The sequence below is a fragment of the Desmodus rotundus genome, chromosome 10, assembly GCF_022682495.2.
Source record: "Desmodus rotundus isolate HL8 chromosome 10, HLdesRot8A.1, whole genome shotgun sequence".
Classification (NCBI taxonomy): Eukaryota; Metazoa; Chordata; class Mammalia; order Chiroptera; family Phyllostomidae; genus Desmodus; species Desmodus rotundus.
The window spans coordinates 18,342,775-18,365,299 of NC_071396.1; the positions used below are offsets into that span (position 1 = coordinate 18,342,775).

Here is a 22,525-nt window from a genome sequence, read left to right on the forward strand (position 1 = left end):
TCTGCAATCTAAACTTGAAGAGAGAGTTTCATGGGCCTGTCCTTTGTCATCTCACCACGTCCATGCCCCCTTCCCACACTTACCAAGTACCTTTCCGAGGACACACTCACTAGGATGAGGTCATCACCAACGCGTACCTTCTCTCCTTCAGACCGCTGCTTGGAGGCAGGGTGGATGGTCCACCAGCAAGCCTCACCTGCAAGAGGATGAGCAACACAGAGGAGGTGCTGAGTTTAAAGCCCACGTGCTTGGCTGGTGATTCCAAAATAAAGAGGGAAATAAAACATGTCCTCAGAGTCAGCCTCCTTAGAAGAAAACTGTCCTGTTCACACCACCTTCAGGAATTTGAAATTTAATGCAACTTAATCTCAGACCACGAAAATCAAAAGAAGGGCCAATTAGATTAGGATAAGACACCGAAATGCAAAGCTTGTCACAGAACTGGCTGTGACATTTTGGGAAGACTGGTGTCTCCCCCTCCGCCCCCAAGAATTGCTCTAAAATGCATTTGTTTGTGCTAACGTACAGCCAAATCTACCAGTCAAGCAAACCTGACTTCATTCGTTACAAAACCACAGGTCAGTCCACTATTCAGTCCACTGTTCGTGTTGCTCTGCAGTAACACCTAGTTTTTGCCACTTGATTTTCGAAAGGACTGGGCGTTCAGTGATGTGGTGTGGCAACAATTCAAAGGACTCTCTACTTTCTGGGGGAAGCTGATTTAAATGGGCGCAACTGCTATAATCTGAACTGTACTATCCTGTGCCTTATTTTATTTTCTTGTTTTAAAATGTGTTTGTTTCTATTGATTTAAGGGTAAAAGAGACCCCATTATAGGAAGATACATTATAAAACTATCTGAGTATAATCAAGTACTTTCATCTAGAACTAGTCATGCATAAGCCTCATGAACCACAAACCCATTCTTCATTTTCCCGTGCTGTTACCTAAGATATTAATTACTATATAATTCTTCAGCCTGTTCACAGTTCCTTTTAAAATACAAAAGTAAGTTCTATCCAAAAATGATAATGGTTTCAGTGATATGTTATCTAGTTATGTTATATGTTATCTTGCATTCTCTCCCTTTGCCCAGCTTCATTATTTTTCTGTGACACTGATTTTTCTTCTCTTTGATCCCCCAGTGCCAGAATGCAAATTCTATACCAGCAGGGCCCTTGCACGTCTGACTTGCAAGAGTTTCAAGCCCCAGATACTAGCATTCTTGTTTTTAATGCTCTGGCACTCAGTAGGAATTCCTTCTGCATAAATGAGTAAATGCATCAGCAAATATCATTTCTCAAGCATGCCTGGAGGCCATATGCAAGCTGTGGTCGTGGCTGCTTTTCTTACATAAACCACAGTCTTACTTGAATGTCACCTTGCAGAATTCCTTACTCACATTTTACTCAATTCACATTTTTCAAGTTGTAGGGAGTTTTTCATTCATTCACTCAAACATTTATAAAGCACCCACTATGTGTTCATCATTGCTTTAGGAGCTGGGGTACACGAACAAACAAGGAAGAAATGTCACCTGCCTGTGAGCCTAGATCTGGCCAAGGCCAGCACAGGACAAATGGTAGAATAATAAAAACTCCATACTCAGAAGCAGCGAGAGCTTGGGGAAGGTGGCAGGAGGGATCTGAGGCAGGAACGGTGCTGGGCTGCCTGCGGTTTTGGCATTTTGTTGTCATCTCAGTGTGTGGAACACTCTTGAAAGAGAGAACTGAGGAGTTGCTTTTTCATGCAACCGTGTGCCGGAGTACACTAATTACAATGAGAAGACTTCAAAAAAATAGCAAAAATACAGAGAAATGCCTGAGCCTACAAAAAAAATGGAATAGAAGCAATAATACATTTATCTATTTGGTGCCTGGGAATCTTGGACTTTCATGTAAAAGGCAATGTGCTGGTCTATTTAAAAACTTAAGTTGGCAAATATAGCTTTATTTTTATCCACATGTAGTCTGCAAGAAATCTGGACAACCAGAAAAAAGAGGGTGTGCGAGGGATGGCTGGATCCCACCCATGAAATGATCAGCTTCATGAGAGTTGGGCTATTTCCTTCCATTCTTTGTTCTCCTTGGTCTTTTATTTATTTATAATCCCAAAAGCCATTCATGCTCACTATAAAAGATAAAACAGCCAAACTGCACAGAGGTGTATTAAGTGTAAAGTCAGAACACTGAGAACCAAAACAAAAATAAAGTTTATGTTCTCCTACCTTGATTCTCTGAAAAAGTGTTAATATACACACTTTTTTCAAAAACATGTAAATCCATGTCATGTCTGTCTGGACAGATATGTCGCTTGATGCTCTGTGTTTGAATGTTGACACTGAGTATGTTACTTAAAAATATTTTACGATGGAAGACGACAGATAAAGACACGCAGCAATACTTCATATGCTAACCAGTGCCCGTTCATGCGGTCAACAGCTAGTTAGGCCTGGAGTAAGGACCACTCTTCCCATCAAAGCCTTCAGAAGAGTAAGGTCTGAGGCTTAGTCTGAACATCTGGCTAACTCTGTGGGAATGACTGAGCCGTGAAGACAGCACATGCATCCTCCTTGTACTCAACCTCCCACGGGCGGTCGTGCATTTCTTCTGGCTCCGTCCACGAGAACCGTCACCGTGTCTCCTGGTTCCGAACCAGCTCAACCGCGGGCTGTGGGCTCACCTGTGGTGTCTTCTTGCAAGCCAACGTCAAAGGCCAATTTGTCAGTGGAAGACCGGGAGGTGGACAGGCAGCACAGGTACTAAAGGACACAGAATCAGGGGTTGTCATTACACACTTGTGGTCCCACCCAGGGAAACTCTGACAGGAACTGGAGTCAGTCAGTCCCTGCCGAGTCAGCCCCCCCTTCAAATCTGCACAAAGCCTGGGTTTCCGTGGGGAGGGCAGGGCACTCGCACTCCCGGGAGCCACAGAGACGTGTCCTCCGCACCGCAGAATGATGGAGGAGACATGTGCTGTGGGTGGAAGGCCAGGAGCGGGCTATCTGCAAACCTCCACCCCATGACACACCCATGACCACAAGCAGAAGCAGAACCTGACCTGACATGAATCTTGTCCTTGAGGGAAACTTGAAAACTACTCACTTCTGTCTTCCAGTTGTACTTCTACCTTTGAAGTTTAACTCTCTGAGACTCACTAGTGCTAACACGGGTGTGCAGTACACTGCCTCCCTGTGTGAGCTTTTATCATATGGGTGGTCTTTCATTTATTTTTAATTCCAAAAGTCATTCACGCAACACCATCATCTCCCTACTTCTCCTCCTACTCCCTTAAGTGTTCCGAACTCTATATTCTTGAAGATCAAGCTTAGGCTAATTTTTCAGGCCACCTCCCCTACCCCTACTCTAACCTCGGAGACCTTGTTGAGTGTCACAGTAATGAGGGGCAGAGGTGAACAGGTTTGAGCTCAAGACATACCACTGTCTGCACCAACCACACGCACCAGCAAGGAGGGGGCCCTGCAAAATGCCTGGGACAATGCTGGGGACCGAGCTGCCCAGACTCTCAAAATCTTCCTGTGCAAGAGCATCCAGCCCAAGGGGCTCCAGAAGAGGAATGGCCAAGGACAGCCGAGCTGGCACATTAGATGGAGGTCAGTGTCCCAGGGACGTAAAGGGAAGCTGGCCCAATTCTGTCCCCTGGCTGTGAGGCACTGGTTCCCAGAGTCATTGGAGAGATGCTCCCAGGTCCCCCATGCACTCACCCAGCAGAGGAATTCAAGTCTGACTATGGACTTTAATCTAAACATACTAAATGTCTAAATTTATGTGAGACAAAGTAACAATTTCACAATACTGGCTTCCCAGGCAGAAACATAAAGTGATCCCAATTAAAGGCTTCTGTAACATTTCTTAGTAACACTGCAGCTGTCACTGTTAACACATACGCCCTCCCCTCTACTGCCCGCAGCCCCAGTGAGGCAGATACTATAATTTTTCCATGTTAATCAAGTTCCAGGAGGGCGAAGACTTGTCTATTTACTGCTACACTCAGCACCTAGAACAGCACCCAGCACACAGCAGGTGCTAAATGATACCAACTCAATGAACGGATGGAATTTTCAGATGCAGTTGGAGGCTTGAAGAGGGACCTAAGGCTGGACAGCGTGCGGGGAGCAAGCCTGACCCAGGTCCTCCAGCCAAGTCCAGGCTCTTCACATCTGCTGCACACAGAGAGCACCTTCTGAAACAGACCCTCACACTCACTATTTCACACAGTGTGTTTTGATTTTAGTGAAGATGGAATTCTTTCCACAAGGTTCTAAAGTGTGATTGCTATATGTAAACAAGGTTTTTTTTAAGACAGAAAGAGAGAGAGAGAGAGAGAGAACACATATCATCAACTTGTTGTTCCACTTATTGATACATTCATTGGTTGCTTATTGTGCGTGCCCTGTGCCCTGACCAGGGGATCAAACCTGCAACCTTGGTGCATCAGGACAATATTTCAACCAACTGAGATGCGCAGCCAGGGCCACAAACAGGTTGTTTCTATCTGCTGGTCTCGTATCCAGCCACTTCACTCAATCAAGTTTTTCCTTTATTGTACGCCACGCCTTGCTGTGTCAGCCAAGACTTCCACACAACGGGAAACAGCCTGTTTTTGTGTGGCCAAGAACGGCTTCAGCGCTTCACAGTACGTATGTCGGTTATTGATCTGATACTTTCTTTACCATCGAGGAAATAATCATCAATGCTACTTTTATTAGAAATGGATGTTGAATCTTATTAAGACCTTTTCCAGCACCTGTTAAGATGATCATAGTTTTCCTTACTTGAACTGTTTACATGATGCTGTACACCAAAGAAAATTACTAAGTCCTTATTAAATTCCTATCTGTACTTTCCCTGTCCTTCTGAATTTTATTACCAGACCTTTCACATCAATATTCATGATGGAGATGGACAGGTGTGTGTGTGCGTGTGTGTGTGTGTGCGTGCGCGTGTAGTTGTTGTTGTTGTTTTGATTATTGGTGTGGAGGGTATGTTTAGTCTCCTGCTCTGGAATAGTGGAGATAGTTTGAGAATTATCTTCTTTTTAAAAGAAATAACCAATTATGTTACACTTCCAGATATTGGACTGTTGTGTAGTCACTAAGATCAGGTTGATAGAAAATTTAAATAACATGGGTAACACTTGGGCTGTGATAATATGTGAAAAAAATCAGGATGTAAATTGGGTTATGCAGTAAGATCTCAACTATGTAAAAAAAATTAGGGACAGAAAGACTGCATTTTTTAAAGTATCTTTGACCATTTCATTAGTGTGATCATGAAAAATTATTTCTTCTGCCATTTCCGAATCTTACAAAATAAATTTATATTGTTTGCATAATTAAAAAGAGGCTTTAAAATGGAATGAAGCTGTTGTGTGTGTTACATGTTTTATACACGTAAGCACGAAAGTTACAAGCACATCCAATACGCAGGTGCAGTGGAGTCAAAGGCAGGGAGGCGTTCCACGGGCCGTGCGGACGGCTGGGTGAAAGAGGGGCTGACGCGGAGTGGGTGGAGAACAGCCAGCTGGGAAGGGGAGGAAGTTAGCGGAGAATTGACAGGGGAACTCAGGGGCCAATTTTTAATATTGCCTTTCAATAAAAACACTTCAATTCTTTAATAAATGAGTTGTTTAAAACAACGTCAGAAATGAGAACAACTTATTTCACAACTTATTTCACCTTTCCCTAGTCTGACAAACGAGTCCATCAAACGTGAGGCACCGACAACAGAAGCCACACAGTGATGGAGTCGAAGGCCCTAAAGGCCATGTGAGTTAACCCCCGTCTCCTGAATAAGAAAACCCAATGGGGTGCAGCTGCACCAGGCCCGGGGGCGGGGGACCCGCTGGTGCACTCACCATGCCACTGTAGGAATGGCGCAGCAGGATGGCGTGGCCGTACAGGAGCGTCCGGTGACCACCACCTTGAGCAGTCTGGGGAGGGAGGAGAAAGGGTCAGCAGGAAAATAAAACCAAAGCAGTAAACTTAGCTAAGTCGACAACAAGCTCTCACACTCTCAGGGAGAAGCTGGGGTGTAACGGACAACAAAGCTCTGTGTAAGGACGACTGACGCTGTAGCGTCCACCGGCACCACTGGCAAGCAGGTGAGTGAGTAGTTCTGGAAGAACGAGCAGGTGTCAGCAAATACTCAGCATGACTTGTGGTTACTGAGTCCTAGTTCTTCACTATCTACATCTCCCCCTGCACTGTGGTCTGCATCGGGCAGGGACGATGGCACTTTGGTCACGGTCACCGTGCAGAGAACATTCAGCCACAGCCCTTTCTAGCCACCCCCACACTCCGTGCTCTGAAGAACACGCACTCTCCCGGCCCTGCACACACCACACTGCCCTCCTGCCAGTGTCTTAGGACACGACGTCCCTCCCTGTGGTCTTTTCTGCCTTATAAACTGCCCCTTAAAGCTTAGACTCAAGGCTACCTCCTGTAGGACACCTCATCTGATTTCCCTCAGTGCTCCTGCCACCACAGGTACACATGGTGCCTGCACCCCCAGGTACACATGGTGCCTGGCCTTATCACTGTGTACTGTAAGCACCTTCCTCTTCTGGATCAGATTGTGAGCTCCTCAAGCACAGGGAGCTGAGCCGTCAGCACAAAGCACTCAATAAACCTTTGGTGAGCGAGAACCCAGCGTGCGGAGCCCCGTCCAGGCTGGGGAAGGACCATGAGTCAAGGGGTTATGGCTTGCAAGTCCAGGTGTTGAGAAAGAGGAAGGGCCTGGACTGCAGCAGTGGGTAAGATGGCAGGAGGTCCAGAAAGTCAGCGAGGGGCTTGCAGTGTCTCCTGAAGGAGAAGGGTCTTTGAGGGCCTCAAGGATGGGACTCACGACAACTGACTCTGGCAGGCACCTTAAGAAATGCCGAGTCAGCACTGTAACATCAATGCCATCGCATCTTTTCTGACTACAAATACATCCCTCCCAATTGTTCTGAATGATTTCTTAAAATAACTATATTTCCACATTATGCTTTAAAGACCTCAGGACCATTCTTAAAATAGATAGTAAAAGTTATTAAAACTCTAAGAAAAACTGCTTTTAAAACAAAAGGAAAATCACCTTTTCACATAATGAGGGAAAAAGGGGGAGTCTACTTTCTAAAGTCATCCCCCTCCTTGGAACTTGGCCTCTTTGGGGAGCGCTTTCATTTCTTGTGACACATCTAATTTACCGTGGCCAAGAACGATGATCTTTGCCTTCTCTGATTCACACACCCTGACAGGAGCTTAACTTTTCTGACGAGACATAAGCTCCGAAGCCCAGAGCTTCCCTCCCATCGACAGCCACAGCTGTCAAAACAGGGTGTTTACAGCGAGGACTGGGCCAGAAAGGGCGAGGTGTCCTCTCGCTCCAGGGCGAACACACGTAAAAACGTGGAAACTGGATGAGGTGAGAGAGACATTCTAGTGTCTAAATTTCCTTCCAACTATAGATTTTACACAACTAGGCAATTACAGATTTTAACTGGAGATTTCCTTACCACTTACATGCTAATTATGCCAGATTTAGTTTTAATAGAGCTGGTAAAAGCATGCACGTAACCCACACTCAACTGTTACTAATTGTGTCACTGTCACCGCAAAGCCATGCGGTCTCTGTCACATGGGCTGCAGCACTCTTCTTCTAACTTGATCTAATTTACTCTGTTTCTAGAAAAATAAAATGTGGGGTTTCTACTCTTGGGCCGGCTGGGTAACTTCATTCACTCAACAAACATTTACAGAGCGAATTGTGTGTGGGGACGAACCCAGAGGGGTTCTTCCCGGTGCTTTTTGATTTGATACATCAGGTCGATTTTCTTGTTACATGTGGCCAGTCGCTGATGTAACTTAAGTGAATAAATACAGGCCAGGGCAAAAGTACAAAACTCAGTGTTTATTCTTGTATTATATTTATTAAATATTGTATTACTTGCCGTAAGAAAACTGTAACCCTACTTTTGCCTCACCCTGTATTTATGGCCTTTCTCTGATGTGTGAAACTGCTGGTACTTTCTCAAGATCGTTACCACTTCTGGAGTGACTCCTCCAAGATTCTATGACATCCTGTTTCAGGTGGGCCAGGGCACGCTCCTGCACGTTCTCAGTGAGAAGACAGCCACTGCTGCTGGGCACGCATCCAAAGCAGAAGGATTCCGTCCCCTGGAGCAGGGCCCATCTTCCCACTGGCCACCCACACCTGGCCCTGTGAGCACACAGTGACAGGGCCACACTGACCTATGGGAAGCCAGCCAGGACCGACTGGATTACAGTCGATCAGGCTACCAGGGCGGTGAGCCAGAGGCTGGCCTGCCTTCCAGATCATGCTTCAGAAAAAAAATCTTGGTGATTTTGGAAGTTAACATGTTAATTGTTCCTTGGGATTTAAAACATGAGCAAAGTAAGCAGTGCTTTCAATTGCACCAATAAAAAGGAGAATTACGAAATTATGTTTTATGTAACAAAAATAAGCCTTTGGTTTCCAGTAATGCCATCAAGACTGCAGTCCTGCTAATTCCCCAGTAAATATCACACACACACAAACGTTCTTTCCTATCTTTCCTATTTATTCAAAAAAGGTGTATGGGTGTCTACTGCCTAAGAGTACAGGACCTGTACCGAGAGTGTTAGGGGTAATAAGCTCGCTGTCTGTCTCTTGACATATTCATTCATTCAACAATGATATACTGAATCCCATATAATTTCCTTCAAGTTATTTGTGCACTATCAGCAAAGAAAAGCTTAAGAACTAATTCTTTGTCCATTCCCCAATCCCTCCAACCCTATAAGGGATTATCAGGCCCTCCCAGTAGAAGCATTACCTGGAACTTACACATCCTTACATTTCAATGTGTGACTCAGCCCTATCTGTCCCTGCTAATGGAATGTCAGTCCACCCACCCCAGCTACCCTGCTGTGACTGGCTGAGCCTGTAGTGTCCCCAGGGAGCTGTTGCAGGTCCTCCGCAGCCTGGCCACAGAACTGAGGCCCCAGCCAGCTTCGCAGGACTGCTGGGTCCCGCACACAGTGGGCGTCTACACTAAGGGACTCTCGCCCTCTTGCGGGAAAAGTCACAACTACCATTTTCACACTCCTCCCTCTAAGTGTTTCTGGTACGGCAGAGTCAAGCATCATTTAATAAAGAGTAAAATTGGACTTTTTGAAAATAGCAGTTAAAAGTTGTTTTCAGGCCCATAGGTGGGTTTGGTCCCACTGCGCGATGACTGAAAGGGTTAATGCCACACAATAGTCTAAAAACAAACCCATGAACTATATGTGGAATTAAAAGTCCAGAATTCATTCAAACAACACCTAAGCACAATGCCATCTGTATTCTGAACAACCTCACCTCACGTTTTCCACAATTATTTAATACCGATTCCGTGTCATGAGGCACTCCGCCCCACTAACTTCCCGGGATGCAGGCAAACGGCCCAGCACGTGGACCCATATTGTAAGCAGCAGTTTTGACGTAAGCACTGCTACATTTCCATTGACCTGGAATCACACGCAGCCACAGAACACCGTTTACGCACCCGTCATCCTTCTCTGGGGGGCAGGGGGGAACTGGTCCCTTGCAGCTGCATTTCAGACTTGACTGTCGTAAGCTTAAAATGTACCAACCAAAGAATAGTAATACGTAAAACCAGAATCGAACGGACTAAAATCAACTGAAGAGGTTTATATACACATGAAAACTATAGGTCTGTATGTTTGTTGTTTTGGGGTTTTTGACTGTTTTTTAAATATATGCTTGTACTACACATTTGCATATTAACATCTCTACTATTACATTAAAACTAATTTGCTAACTACACAACATCTAAATATTTTAAGGTTTTCTGTTTTTTCATATCACTTTTTTCTGCACAAAAAATGCTATGTTGTTAATGTAAGGCATTTCTCATAATTCCAGGTCCTTAGGATTAGAGAGATCCCTAAAAAATAAACTAGACTCTACATGCAAACTTTTCTGTATCCCTTGCCTGCTAGCTCATAACATGCCACCTCAGATGTAGGAGGGGGAACTCTTAAAAGGCATTTTATGGCTGTGGGGAAGCTGAACCGCACCGCCAAAACCAAAACCAGCAGACAGCAAAGAGGAAATTGCCTTGGAGCACTTCTCTCGTAGGGCCCTGGTATTGAGGTTCACCTTTAAACGCTAATGCCGAGAGTAATACTCGGGTAATGAGTTGTTTCAGGTAAAAAGCAGAAAAGCCTCCCCCTGTGTGAGTCTGCCCGCCTGCTGGGAGAGACCTTCCTGCGCAGACGTGAACAGCAGGAACATCAGGAGCAGCACCAGACTGCTGAGCGTGGCATTTGGGTCCCCTGGGTCCCTCACAGCAGGGACACTCCAACTGCCCTGCCACCTTCACTAGCAAATCACCACAGGTTCCCAGGATGAGTCTAATAATTAATGAGAAGCCCACCTTCAGGGCAAAATAATTATGTGTGAAGGCCCAGTGGCACACCATCACCAGCCCCTTGGCCCGGAGGGCTTCCTTGCCACGTGTCTTGACCAAGCCTCCTGAGGGTACAGGCAGGACTCAGCAGCGGAAATGGGCCCCCACCACAAGGAAGCTTCTGTCTGGTCCTAGTAGGCTAAACAACACCTGTCCAGGTAGGAAACCCACACCCGTCCAGGTATGAAACCCAAAGCAAATCATGACTGAAAGGGTAAAGCTGAAGAAAATTTAGCATCTTTTTCCTTGTAAGTGGTTTAAAGTGTTATAGTCGAATGCATATACCCTCTGCTTAGTCAGTCACACCGGAACCTTTCCAGATGACCCAACACAGGTGTGCAAACCCATCGTGAGCCCTGGCCTTGCAGTGAAAGGGGTCGGAGCCTAACCACATGGTCTGAGGTATACCAGCTGGTTGGAGCGGATTCTGCACCACCTCTCTATCTGCATTGATTTTTATGTGAATCTGCTGTCTTCAAAGAGCCTGAAATCTGTGTTTCCAGCAACTGTTGCACCCACCCTCCTCCTCTGGGTGAGGGATGGGGACAGGGCGAGACCACTGAACGAGGACAGCGAACGCAGACTTAGCAAAAAGACTGAATTTTTTCAAACCCAATTTCATTATTTAGTTATCAATATGTACAAGGAGAGGACATATTTGTGCGTTGCTGCTGTTTCTAACAGTCTCCCAACCAAAGCCCTTGATTCATGATGTGTCTAAATGAGCGTTACTGTCCCTTCCTCCCAATGTAACGATAGTGTTTTCTGCTGAAACAATGTAGCTGGAGTCACTGAAATCTGGAAAATGTGCTGTGTCCCTGTTGAGAGACGCTGCAAATCTCCGCCCAGCCCCACCACCCTGTGCCAGCTGTCAGCCTCTTGCTGTCAGCATGGACACCCAGCCGTCTGCAGCCTCAGGACACCCGTCCAGAGTCAGGTCAAGTGCACTTGACAGACTTAGCCCAGCAGCTCAAACTGAATAAACTAACTGCTTCCTTTTCTAAGCAGCCTCTTAAATCTCACCTGAATTTTGATTTAATACTTTTCAGTGTTGGTATCTTTTGAAATTTTAAAAGTTACATTAAGACTTTATTAACTGAAAATTTCTCTATACATTGTTGCTTGACTTTTAGGATCAAAAATTAAATGTTGTGAACGTTCTATGGGACAAATAGCAGGTACATAAAACTGAAACAAAAACTTTGTCCTTTCTGTCTCAAATAACAACACCCCGCTCCTCCCCTTCCACCGTGTTCCTTCAATGACACAATCGTGTGTTTTACTCTCCTTTCATCTGGCTCCTTCTAAAACCTTTCCGTTTTCTAAGTGGCTGAAAAATGAAAAGGAGTTAAAGCACTTTCACTTCTTCTGGAGTAATTCCCTAGTAGCTTCTTGGTGCCTCTTCTAACTTCCCAGTGTACAAATTTTCTAATTCATGCAAGAATGCTTAAACACAAAAACAGCTAACATAATCCCCACAGTGAAAATGCTACATGAAGAGAGATGAAAAAGAGTGTTTTAACAGGAAAATTCTTAGCATTGGCTGTAGACACAGACAACAGCATGGTGATGACCGGAGGGAAAGGCGGCGGGGGCGTAGAAGAGGGTGAAGGGGCACAAATGGTGACGGAAGGAGCCTTGACTTGGGGTGTGAACATGCAGTGTACAGATCACACGTTACAGAATTATACCTGAAGCCTCTATAATTGTATTAATCAATGGCACCCCAATAAATTAAATAAAAATAAACTTAATGTGTTATAGTATGACACAGAAAATGTCAAATGCTGTTCAAGCTGACAAATCTAAATGTATGATTGATTCATTTAAATTTAGAAGTTCCAAAGTTTGTTTTAGTTTCTAAAACTTTAAAATGTGAAGTGCCATGAATTCAAAAATTAAACCAAACTTAAAATGTACAAAGCATAACACATATAGCAGATGATCCAATGTCTTACCTTCATCATGAATTTCTGTAGGGGCATAGAAAAAGAGAAAAAATATTAAATATATATTATTTCAAAGACATTGAAGTATCCTTATTTATAAAGGTTTCTAACTGGAGTTATATGAACAATAAACACACAAAAACATATTCACTGTGTTGTCAAAACAAAACTCAGTATCAACTACAGGCATACAAAAGCTGGAACAAGCAAAACTCTGATGTTTTTACATTAGTTCTTCCTTTTTCTGTGAAAACATGCTGCTCTACTTCAATGCGTGATTCAATTTGCAACGTATCTAAACACCAAAACAAAACAAAACAAAGATACGATATTGAAATTATACTCTGAAGATGCTTTTAAAACTTTCTCATTTCATCTTTTGCATAAAATCGGAGTGAGATAAACAGCAACACGACTCATTTTAGTAAAAACAGTGGATTAGAACCACAGTAGATCATAACCAATGTGCTGCGATGAAAACGACCTTGGGCAGTTCCCTGGGCACTACAGGATGTAAGTTGTGAATTCAAAACAAAAAATCACAGAACTTTTATCTTGAAATGACACAGCTTTTTCTCATGATTTATAATAGCTCTTTTTCTTCTACAAAACATAATATGTGCATATGTCCCTTTGTTTTTCTTTATGTCCATAAAGTTTCTTTGACCTATTCCTCGGCGACGTACACAGATGAAAAAGAGCTAAGAAGAAAACATGGCATTACTTTTCCAAACTCAGGGCTAAATTTAGTTGCCACGAGCACCTAAGTCCGAGAGAGAAAAGACACACGTGTCCACACTAGTTTTCCAGAAAACAGCGCGTTTTCTGACGTAGACGCTTAGAGACACTACTGCTGGGTCCCTGGAACATAAACACATGGTCACGTGTATATGACTCAACGGCAATTCAACTGCGACTGACTTTTTTCATTTTTGATGTTATAATTTTAAGGAAAAAACTGTAAAGATCCATTCCATCTTAAGCTTAGAAAACGCAGGCTGCTCAGTTACACACCTGCATCTGACGCCAGCGGTAAGTGATGTCAGGAGGCTTCTGTCCGTGTTGAAACTGAACGGTCACATGCCTGCGTGTGACCGCTAGAGAGACAGATATCTCCAAATGGAGAATTGAGAAAAATCATTTTAACCCTTAAGGCAAAGAAAAACAGAATTCCAACACTTTGCTACAGAACATAGTTTATAACAGATGCTTCTTCATGAGATCATACTGACCCAGGTTTGGAGATTTTTCTTGCAGAAATGTTCTCAGTCTGACTCTGTCAGCTATCCAGGCTGAACCACTTTAGAATTGCACTAAGTACAAAACGGATGTGGAGTCACTGAGGATTCGGAATGTCTAAGGTGTGTATGACTGCAGGCAGAGCATGGCACAGGTGACAGTAAAACAGTGACTTCTAGCAATTAGCAAAGACTTGGAGAGCCTCTTTTGCAAGAAGGAAAAACAGCACATGCAAAAGACACATTACTTTCAAAAGATAATCAAGAACATGAAAGGATTATTTGTGGCATTATTTTTTATATAATGCTACCTATTGGTCAAGTTCGCCTAAGCAGTAGGCATTAACAAAGTTCTAGCATTGTGAGATTTTCAAAAGAAGTCATTGAAAGGGCAAGAAAGCAAGACACAATGAAACAAAGAGGATAAATATATTATTTTAATCTTAATGTAAACAGTATGTAGTATGATAAAGGGCAACAGAAAAAGAACAAAACCTCTTTAAAAGTTGATGCAGTGATTAAAAAAAATGAAACCCATGCATAAAGTTAAATATTAAAGAAAATGGCCTCAATTTAGGTATAAAGAATATCATTCTTATGCTCACAGTTAGTATAATAAAGGAATTAATTATTTTATTGCCCTCATGAAGATTTCATCAGATAAGAGCCCACATTTCAGCGGACCAGACCCAGAACGGACAGCCCTGAAGACCCTAAAGGCCACAAACACAAGCAGAGCCCAGGCACCAGCACAGGCTCTGACCCAGCTTTCTATCTCAGAAGAAGTTCTAGGAGAATGATCCATTTACACAGAAATACAAAAGGGAGAACGTTAGTCATTTTAGGCTAAAACTGCAAATGGCTTTTTTTTACTCAACGTCCCAGTTTAGTTTAGTTACTTAGAAAGTGACAGGTCAGATGAAGCCTTACATGTGAGCAAGAGCTGGGGGCATAAGCCCAGTGTGCGACTTCTTTCTAGGTTTCAGCATGAAACCTAGAAAGAAGCAAGCTTCATGTTGAACTCAGACACAGGTGGCCTTGGGAGTCTCAGGGGGGACAAAAAGGAGCCTGTGCCACGTGACCTGGCAGATCTGAAGGGCCTCAAGCATTGTCTTAGCATACGCAAATGATCGTGAGAAGAAAAACCAAACAGCAACTTTATTCTGAAACCTGTAATCAAACATTAGACGTTAATTATATTCCACCTGCTGCTGCCACAAAGAAACAGTCACTCAGGTGATGTAAAAAGCTCCTCCACTGTAACTATGCCTTTCAGTCCAACCTTGAAGGTTCTTAACTGTTACTTCAGTGGCATGAAATCACAAGTCATTAAAACAGTAACACTCTGTGTACGGGTTTGTCTTAGAAGAAATTTTTGTGGGTTAGCTTTAGGGTAAAGATAAGGGGAAGAGTTGCAGTGAAGTTAGGGCCATAATTGGTGTGAACGTTACTGTGTTCAGAGTGAAGGGCGATGTGAAAGTGGAACAAAGGTTGGGGTGAACTTGCGATTCAGGTGAAAGTGAAGCTGTGGTTTGGGGTGAATCTGCGAGTTCGGACAACAATGAGGCGAGGACGAGTTACGGTAGCGTGAGGTTCACGGTCAGGTTTATCGTGAGGTTCAGAAACATACTGAGCAAAAAGGGGAGGGTGTGGTGCAGGGGATGGTTTGGTGAGGATGAGGGTGTGGTTGAGAGAAGGTTTTAATGAACCTTTACTAAAATATCATCTCAGAATTTATTTTTAAAAGAGAAATGAGCAGCAAAGAGACAAGACATGCCTTTGGGGACTATGAGAAGGAGGGACCAAACATGACAGCAGACCGGGGCAAGGGTCTGGCTCAGGGGCCCTAACACAAACGCCCAACCTGGCGCACAAAGCGCCCATCACTAGCCTCTTTTGTCCTCTGTCCTCTCCATGTATCAAGGTGCCAGGGTTTTCCTTAGTCTTCCAGCTGACAGCGCTCATTACAAGTGGGGATGACCTGTTAGACTTCATTATGTTGAGAAAAGGAGTCATTTCACCACCAAAGACCTGGGTTTGTTGGTGGCTGTTTTAAATTAACAATGACTAACGAGGTTCCCATCCAATTTTAGAGGACAAAAGAAATCGAAGATTAACTACTTCAAGTTCCAAGCATCTACCAATACACACTATCCAATAGTATATCTGGACATACATTTGTGGAAAACCTCAACTATTTCCGTTATGATAAAAATATCCCTGTACATGCTTCATTTTGTAGGGTTCCCACTGCAAATACCCAGGCCCGCACTGTCGGCACACACATTCTTGGCGGCAGCCCCAAAGCATGTGGAAGCTGGGCCAGCAGCCCTGATGACCAACTGTCCCCTAAACGAGCAATCTTACACGTAAGGACAGCAACAATAGCCTGCAACAATACCCCTCACCACCAGCACTGCACGCAGGAATCTTTTTTCTTTTTTAATTTAATTGATGTTTTTTTAGAGAGAGAGAGAAACATTTTTTACCCCCACTTATCACTTATGTATGCATTCAGGGGTTGCTTCTTATATGTGCCCTGCCCGGGGATCAAACCCACAACTTTGATGTGTCAGGATGATGCTCCAACCAACCACGCTGCCTGGCCAGGGCTAAAAAGAATTCACAATATTTGGGGGCCAGGCTGATAGTGACTATTGTCTTTTTGCAGCTGTCAACACCTGTGTACAGACAGTGTTTAAGTAGACTGCCTTTTCTGTTGAGTGTACTATATAATTATCTAGTTCTTTTTTAAAAAATGAAGAGGGAAAACGCATCTGATAAGCTGCTACAAATCCTCAGGTTCTAACCCTGCGACACACATTTAGCAATCAGTGAGCTGCATAAACGTGAGTGAGAGCGCTACCCAGGGCTTGCTTCTGTTGTGTTTCTCTCAAGAGAGAACAAATTCCACCTGTGGCTTCCCCTCCCTCTCTCAGGCTCCTTAATAGAGGACAAAACAACACAGTAGTAAACGAACTTAACCACATCACATGATTTGTCACATCGCTGGTCCCCAAACTTGGTCTCCCAGCCTTTTCCTTCATGATACAACAGTCTCCTTCACTTTTCAAGATTATACAAATACATATAACAGCCTTTTTCTACAGTACAGGAAAAATGTAAGGACTAAGCAGTAGGTTTTAATTTTCCCCCATTCAGATGAAACAAACCAAAACCTTACAGGGTTCTTTTTTGAAATTTTTTTTATTTTTTCACATTTTTTAATTGTTGTTCAAGTACAGTTGTCTCCTGTGGAGGACACTGAAGGCTGGCGTCATACAGCCGGGACCCGCAGGGGCTAAGAAGGAGATAGTTAACCACGAGCTTCAGCTGAATGCGGTTGTAACTTTTGCAGAAGAAATACTTATCATTTAGATAGCCTGGGAATGGAGCAACTATGCCTGCAGTGTTTCCCTGAGTCTGCAAAACGTCCTTGAGCTTTATCCAACGAACTCATAAAATAATCATGGAGACCATGTTCGGGGTCACTGTCTCTCCATCAAAGAACGATGTCCCACCTGGTTCCCGCTTTTCCTTAAAGTGTCCATGTCTGTATCTTTCTTCATCTCCCCTCGCCCCCACTCTGGGACCTCCTCCCTGCGCTGGTCGAAGCAATCTCCATTTTGCCCCCAGCACTCCCCCTCACCCCACCCATCCCCACTTCCCACCCTTGATCCTACCTCCCTTTGGTTTTGTCCGTGTGTCCTTTATAGATGTTCCTGAAAACCCTTCCCCATTTTTCCCCCGTTATCCCCTGCCCCCTACCCTCTGGTTACTGTCAGTTTGTTCTTAATTTCAGTGTCTCTGGTTATATTTTGCTGGCTTGTTTGTTTTGTTGATTAGGTTCCACTTATAGGTGAGATCGTATGGTATTCGTCTTTCACCGCCTGGCTTATTTCACTGAGTGAAACCAGGTTCTACATAGAGACCTGTTCATACTTCTTCATTACAACACAGGCATTATTTTGAAAACCGATACTAGAAGCCACAGCAGGAAGCCACACAAAAAGATTAGGGGCAACGGCACACATGCACACGTTTAGATCACAATTTCTTTGAAAATCCATGGATCACATACCCATTTTTCCACATCAACTTTCTGTAGAAGGAAAAAGCCAAAATAAATAACAAGCAAATACCTGCAACATTTCAATTATTGTCACTTAAATAAACTGAAATTGTGGTCCCTGTGCCAAAATCTGCTTCTAGTTCTAAAGGATGAGCAACACTGTTCAAACTTTTAATTAATAATGTTTAATCTCCTGAAAAAAAAATCTCAATTAATTAGTAATCAGAACTTCAAAAGGCATTAGGCTGGAGATGCAGCAGGTGTAGGAAACAACAATAATCCAACAGAGTCAAACGAAACATGAATATTTATGTGATTCTAAAACCTAACAGGCTTCCTGACTTAAACCACTATTTCCTCTAAGAATCCATTTAATAATAAAAAGGTCAATTTAGAAATACACTAACTACAAATCTCTCGTGAAATAAACGGGAAATGGCCCTCACCCCAATCTTTACATTGTAGCATCACATAGTATTTCACACTACAACAAAAAGCACGCCTTGGTGGACGTCTCGGGACACAGCTAAGCATCCCCCTCAGTAGGCAAGCTCCTGGAAGCAACTAGGCGTCAAATGCAACATACAGAGTGATTACTTTTAAAATGTTGTGAAATGATAGAAAAACATCCACTTAAATACACAGTGGACTTGTATATTTGTTTCAATAGGACACTTAAGAGCACTCTGGTTTCTTTAGTAATTTATTTAGTCCTCAGAAGGACCTGTTTTGAGTCTATCACCAACCTCTGAATCTAAAAACACACAATTGTAATTTAAGGACAATTTACTGAATGGAGAAGCCCGGTTTTCACTATGCATTTTAAAGATATTCAGCCATTGTGTAAAGTCTGAGCCCTCACTTTAAATACCGACTCACTAGAGTGATGGATCTATGCCTTTAGATATTGCGGCAAAGGGCAGAGACTTAGTCTTGTCTAGTGCAGTGCAGTTATCATTCGCTTTTCTACCTTCAAAAGGACAAATGCTTTTTTTAAAGATTTTATTTATTTATTTTTAGAGAGAGGAAAAGGGAGGGAGAAAGAGAGGGAAAGAAACATCAATGTGTGGTTGCCTCCCACGCACCCCCTACTGGGAACCTGTCCCTCAACCCAGGCATGTGCCCTGACTGGGAATTGAACCTGTGACCCTTTGGTTCACAGCCTGGCCACTCAATCCACTGAGCTACACCAGCCATAGACAAAAAGGAAAAATTCTTATATTTATGATTTACTCTCCCCCCCACAACCAAAGAAAAAAACTCAAGTGAATATGACATAATTTCCTTCTCATGTGTATCAGGAAAACAGGTATGCCGTACTTTTAGAGATTTCAATGATTAACAAAGACATTACATTATCCCATCATTATTTTTACTACTAAATATTAAACATTCACTCACACACATACACTAGTATCAGTGCAAAGATAAAGTGTTGTGGGATTTTTCTAGAAGAAAGGGAATTTGTAATCAAGACTCATGTTACTAATATTAGTAATAGAAGCTCTTTAATGATCTGTATCACGAAAGAGAAAAGTTTCTTAAGTATCAAGAAAGTAGCAATAATATAACAGAATCAATATCCAAATGCCCCCCCCCCCAAAAGACTTAGCAACAGTATGTGCTGGGTGGGTTCTGGGTTAAACACACAAGCAAAACGGTCCACAGAATGAGAAGACCAACTAACATGCAATGAAGTTATAACTATGCATAAGTGACACAGAGTGATCTCATGACACATCTCTTATGAAAACGTTAAAAAGAATCATTTAATTAAATGCCTTCAGAGAGCGAAAAGGATAATGATTTATGTGGAGCTGAGGAAGTGAAATACTATATAAAATTCACAATCAACTTGACCAACTTTAGAGTTTAAGCAATTACTAAATCCATAAAGTATATAATACAAGTAAACATTTATTCCAATTTTTAATCAAATATTTTAACATCTGTAAAAAATTTAAATATTTTATATTAGATTGAAAAAAGGGCAACCTCCTTTTTCAAATAAAAATAAAATTTCCATTAAGAAAAACAAAATATTCTTTTAAATACTAATTTGATTTAGCATAGGAAAATAGGACTGCAAGACAAAAGTCAGTCTAAATTACATTATCTCGCAAAAAGTGGGACATTCATATGACACCTCTATTTGTGTATTCATATTTTAATTAATACATTTAGGGCACAGAAACATGAAGTATTCCACAGTCTAAAAGAAAAAAAAAGTTTGATTGCATCTTCCAAATTGCTTATTAAACCTATAGGTCTCATATTAAGTAGTTACTCCTTGCCAGACAGAGCTAAACCCTTTACATGTGACCCTATTGTCTGAATTTTACGAGCGAGGAAACAAGTGGCATATAAAGACATTACAAATCCTTCACACCCACACAAAAAGGTTACGCAGCTACTGAATCATGGAGTTTGACCTTGATATTTGACCTGTGACTTCAGAGCCCCCTTCTTTCCTAAGCCACCTCTACATATACGAAAACCAAGATACATCACCCTTTTCTCTTCTGTTTCACAGTTTTCAGTCTACATTTAATTGGGAATTGCCCGGCAGCCTATTTGATGGTAAGTGCCTCCTAATGCGATGTGTTACCGTCAAGATATGAGAATGTAAAATGTACCTAGAGACTCATAGCACCAAAGATGTTATTTTGCTTCACTGTTCAAACAGCATGTCTAGTATTTTGCGTAGATACATTTCCACATAATTAAATCACTGCAATAAAACATCCATCATAAATTTAAAGTTTTTAATATGAAGGCATACAAAACTAATTAAAATATTTAATGCATGCCAACAATCAACCCTGCTGTTAAATTTTTAAATAATACATTAAAGAAAAAAACCACTCCAACCTATAAATAATTCTCCACTGCTCATCTTTAGAGCTTGCTAAAATTTTACTAAGTAAACAAACTCATGTAATCAGCACCAAGATCTAAAGGCCACCTTCACGCCCTCCCCTAAGGTAACTGTGATTTGTCACCATTAATTAGTGTTTTCTTTTTAGATTTTAGAAATATAAACTATATTCTCTTTTTACCTGACATCACATTGACAAGACCCATCATGGTCTCACACATAGTCATAATTAATTCATCTCCCCCCTTCCATTGTACAAGCACACTGCGATTCCTTTACCCATCATTGTTTCAGGTGTTCCCGGCTGGGGGCTGTCACAAAGAATTCTCTAGTGCACATTCCTGTACACTTCTTTTGGAGAATACATAAATGTATTTCTATTGAATATATACCAGGGTGGAATTACTTGGTGATGGATTTATAAATACTTAGCTGCAGCAGATGCTGCCAAAGAGATTCTCAAAGTAGCAGTGTAAGTTCATACTCTCATCCGCATCCTACCTACTTGGTGTCACTAGTCTTTTCAATTCTGGCTCCTCTGGCGAGTGTGCGGTTCCCCAGCACAGTCCTAACGTGAGATTCTCTGATGACTGCTAGAATAAAGCACCGTTTCACACACTTTTAACTATTTCAGCATCTGCTGTTGTGAAGTATTTTGTTCAAGTCTTTTATCCATGTTTTCCTATTAGGTTGCCCATCTTTTTTCTTACTGATTTGTCAGAATTGCTCATATTTTCCCAGGATTCTACTCCTAGTCTGTCCTTTCAGTCTCTTAGTGGTAACTCCAGTGACAGACATTCTTAATTATGCTACAATTACCTACCTTTTCCTACATGCCTGGTGTTTTTTGTCATGAAGAGATCTGCCTACATCACTTTCTAGAAAATGTATTGTCCTACCATTCACCTGAGAGCTAGAACCCACTTGGCATTGGCTCTTTCCTTCCTTCCATCTAGTGACTCAATGGACCCAGCAGTTTTACAAGCCCGTCCTCTCCCCACTGAGCTGCACACCACCCGCGTCACAAACCGTGTCACTGATGTCTGAGTCTGGTCACGAACACTAGTCTATTCTGGCCTATGTTTCCACATACCTGCTAACACCGCACTCTCTTGTTATAGCCTCAAAATAAGCCTTGACATCTGGTAGTCAAAGGCCACAGCTGTTTCTATCAGATTAAAGTTCTTTTCTTCACTATTGTATTGGCTAACACTGACCTTCGTACTTTCCTGTAATGCTTAGGACCAACTTACAAACCCCCATGCACACAGACAGGAGCCCTGCTGAGTGTGACGGACTCTGCCCTAGGTTGCAGACCAGCGTGCAGAACGACCGCCTCTCTAACACTCAGCCTTCCCATCTGGGGACATGTGTACTCCTCCTTTTTCTTTGTCGGTCTCCTCTAATGTTTATCATACTAACGTACCCTCATGCTGACCTGGTTCATTTAGAACATTTTACTTTGCAAGTGCTTTTTGCTAGTGCATACAAATGTAACTAAAAATTTGTATGGAGCAGTGACTGCACTAAATCCACTTACTAACCCTCCTAGTGGCCACTTTCACCACATGTAGGGAACACAGCTGAAGTAATTCAGAATTTCGAAAATATCCTGTTGTTTCTATCAGATTAAAGATGTTCCTTTGCATTATAAATGTATTAGCTTTATAATGTTTTATTCTTAGATTTTTTTAAAGTAGCTATTAAAATATATCAGTTCCCCTTTTTTCTCTTAATATAGTGAAAGACATTACTTGACTTTGTAACTACATTAAGGGGGTTTGCACCCCAACTTGGTTGTAATGCCTATGAGTGTAAATGTCCATGGATTTGACCTGCTAGTAATTTGTGGAAGATTCTGCATCTATGACCCTGGTGGATATGAGTCTGTGGCTTTTTTCTTGCAGTC

At 42.5% G+C, this 22,525-nt stretch overlaps 1 protein-coding gene across 7 annotated transcripts in view; it reads right to left on the reverse strand.

The window, feature by feature from the left end:
* Positions 1–22,525, reverse strand: part of RYR2 (ryanodine receptor 2) — a 522,347-nt gene that overhangs the window by 312,309 nt on the left and 187,513 nt on the right. For all 7 annotated transcript variants that reach the window (XM_071219601.1, XM_071219596.1, XM_071219600.1 and 4 more), the window contains exons 4-8: positions 17,748–17,768; positions 12,438–12,452; positions 5,878–5,952; positions 2,683–2,761; positions 84–196 (exon numbers count right to left, since the gene is read on the reverse strand). In XM_071219601.1, coding sequence (XP_071075702.1) covers positions 84–196; positions 2,683–2,761; positions 5,878–5,952; positions 12,438–12,452; positions 17,748–17,768 — 303 coding nt within the window. The remainder of the gene's footprint in view (positions 1–83; positions 197–2,682; positions 2,762–5,877; positions 5,953–12,437; positions 12,453–17,747; positions 17,769–22,525) is intronic.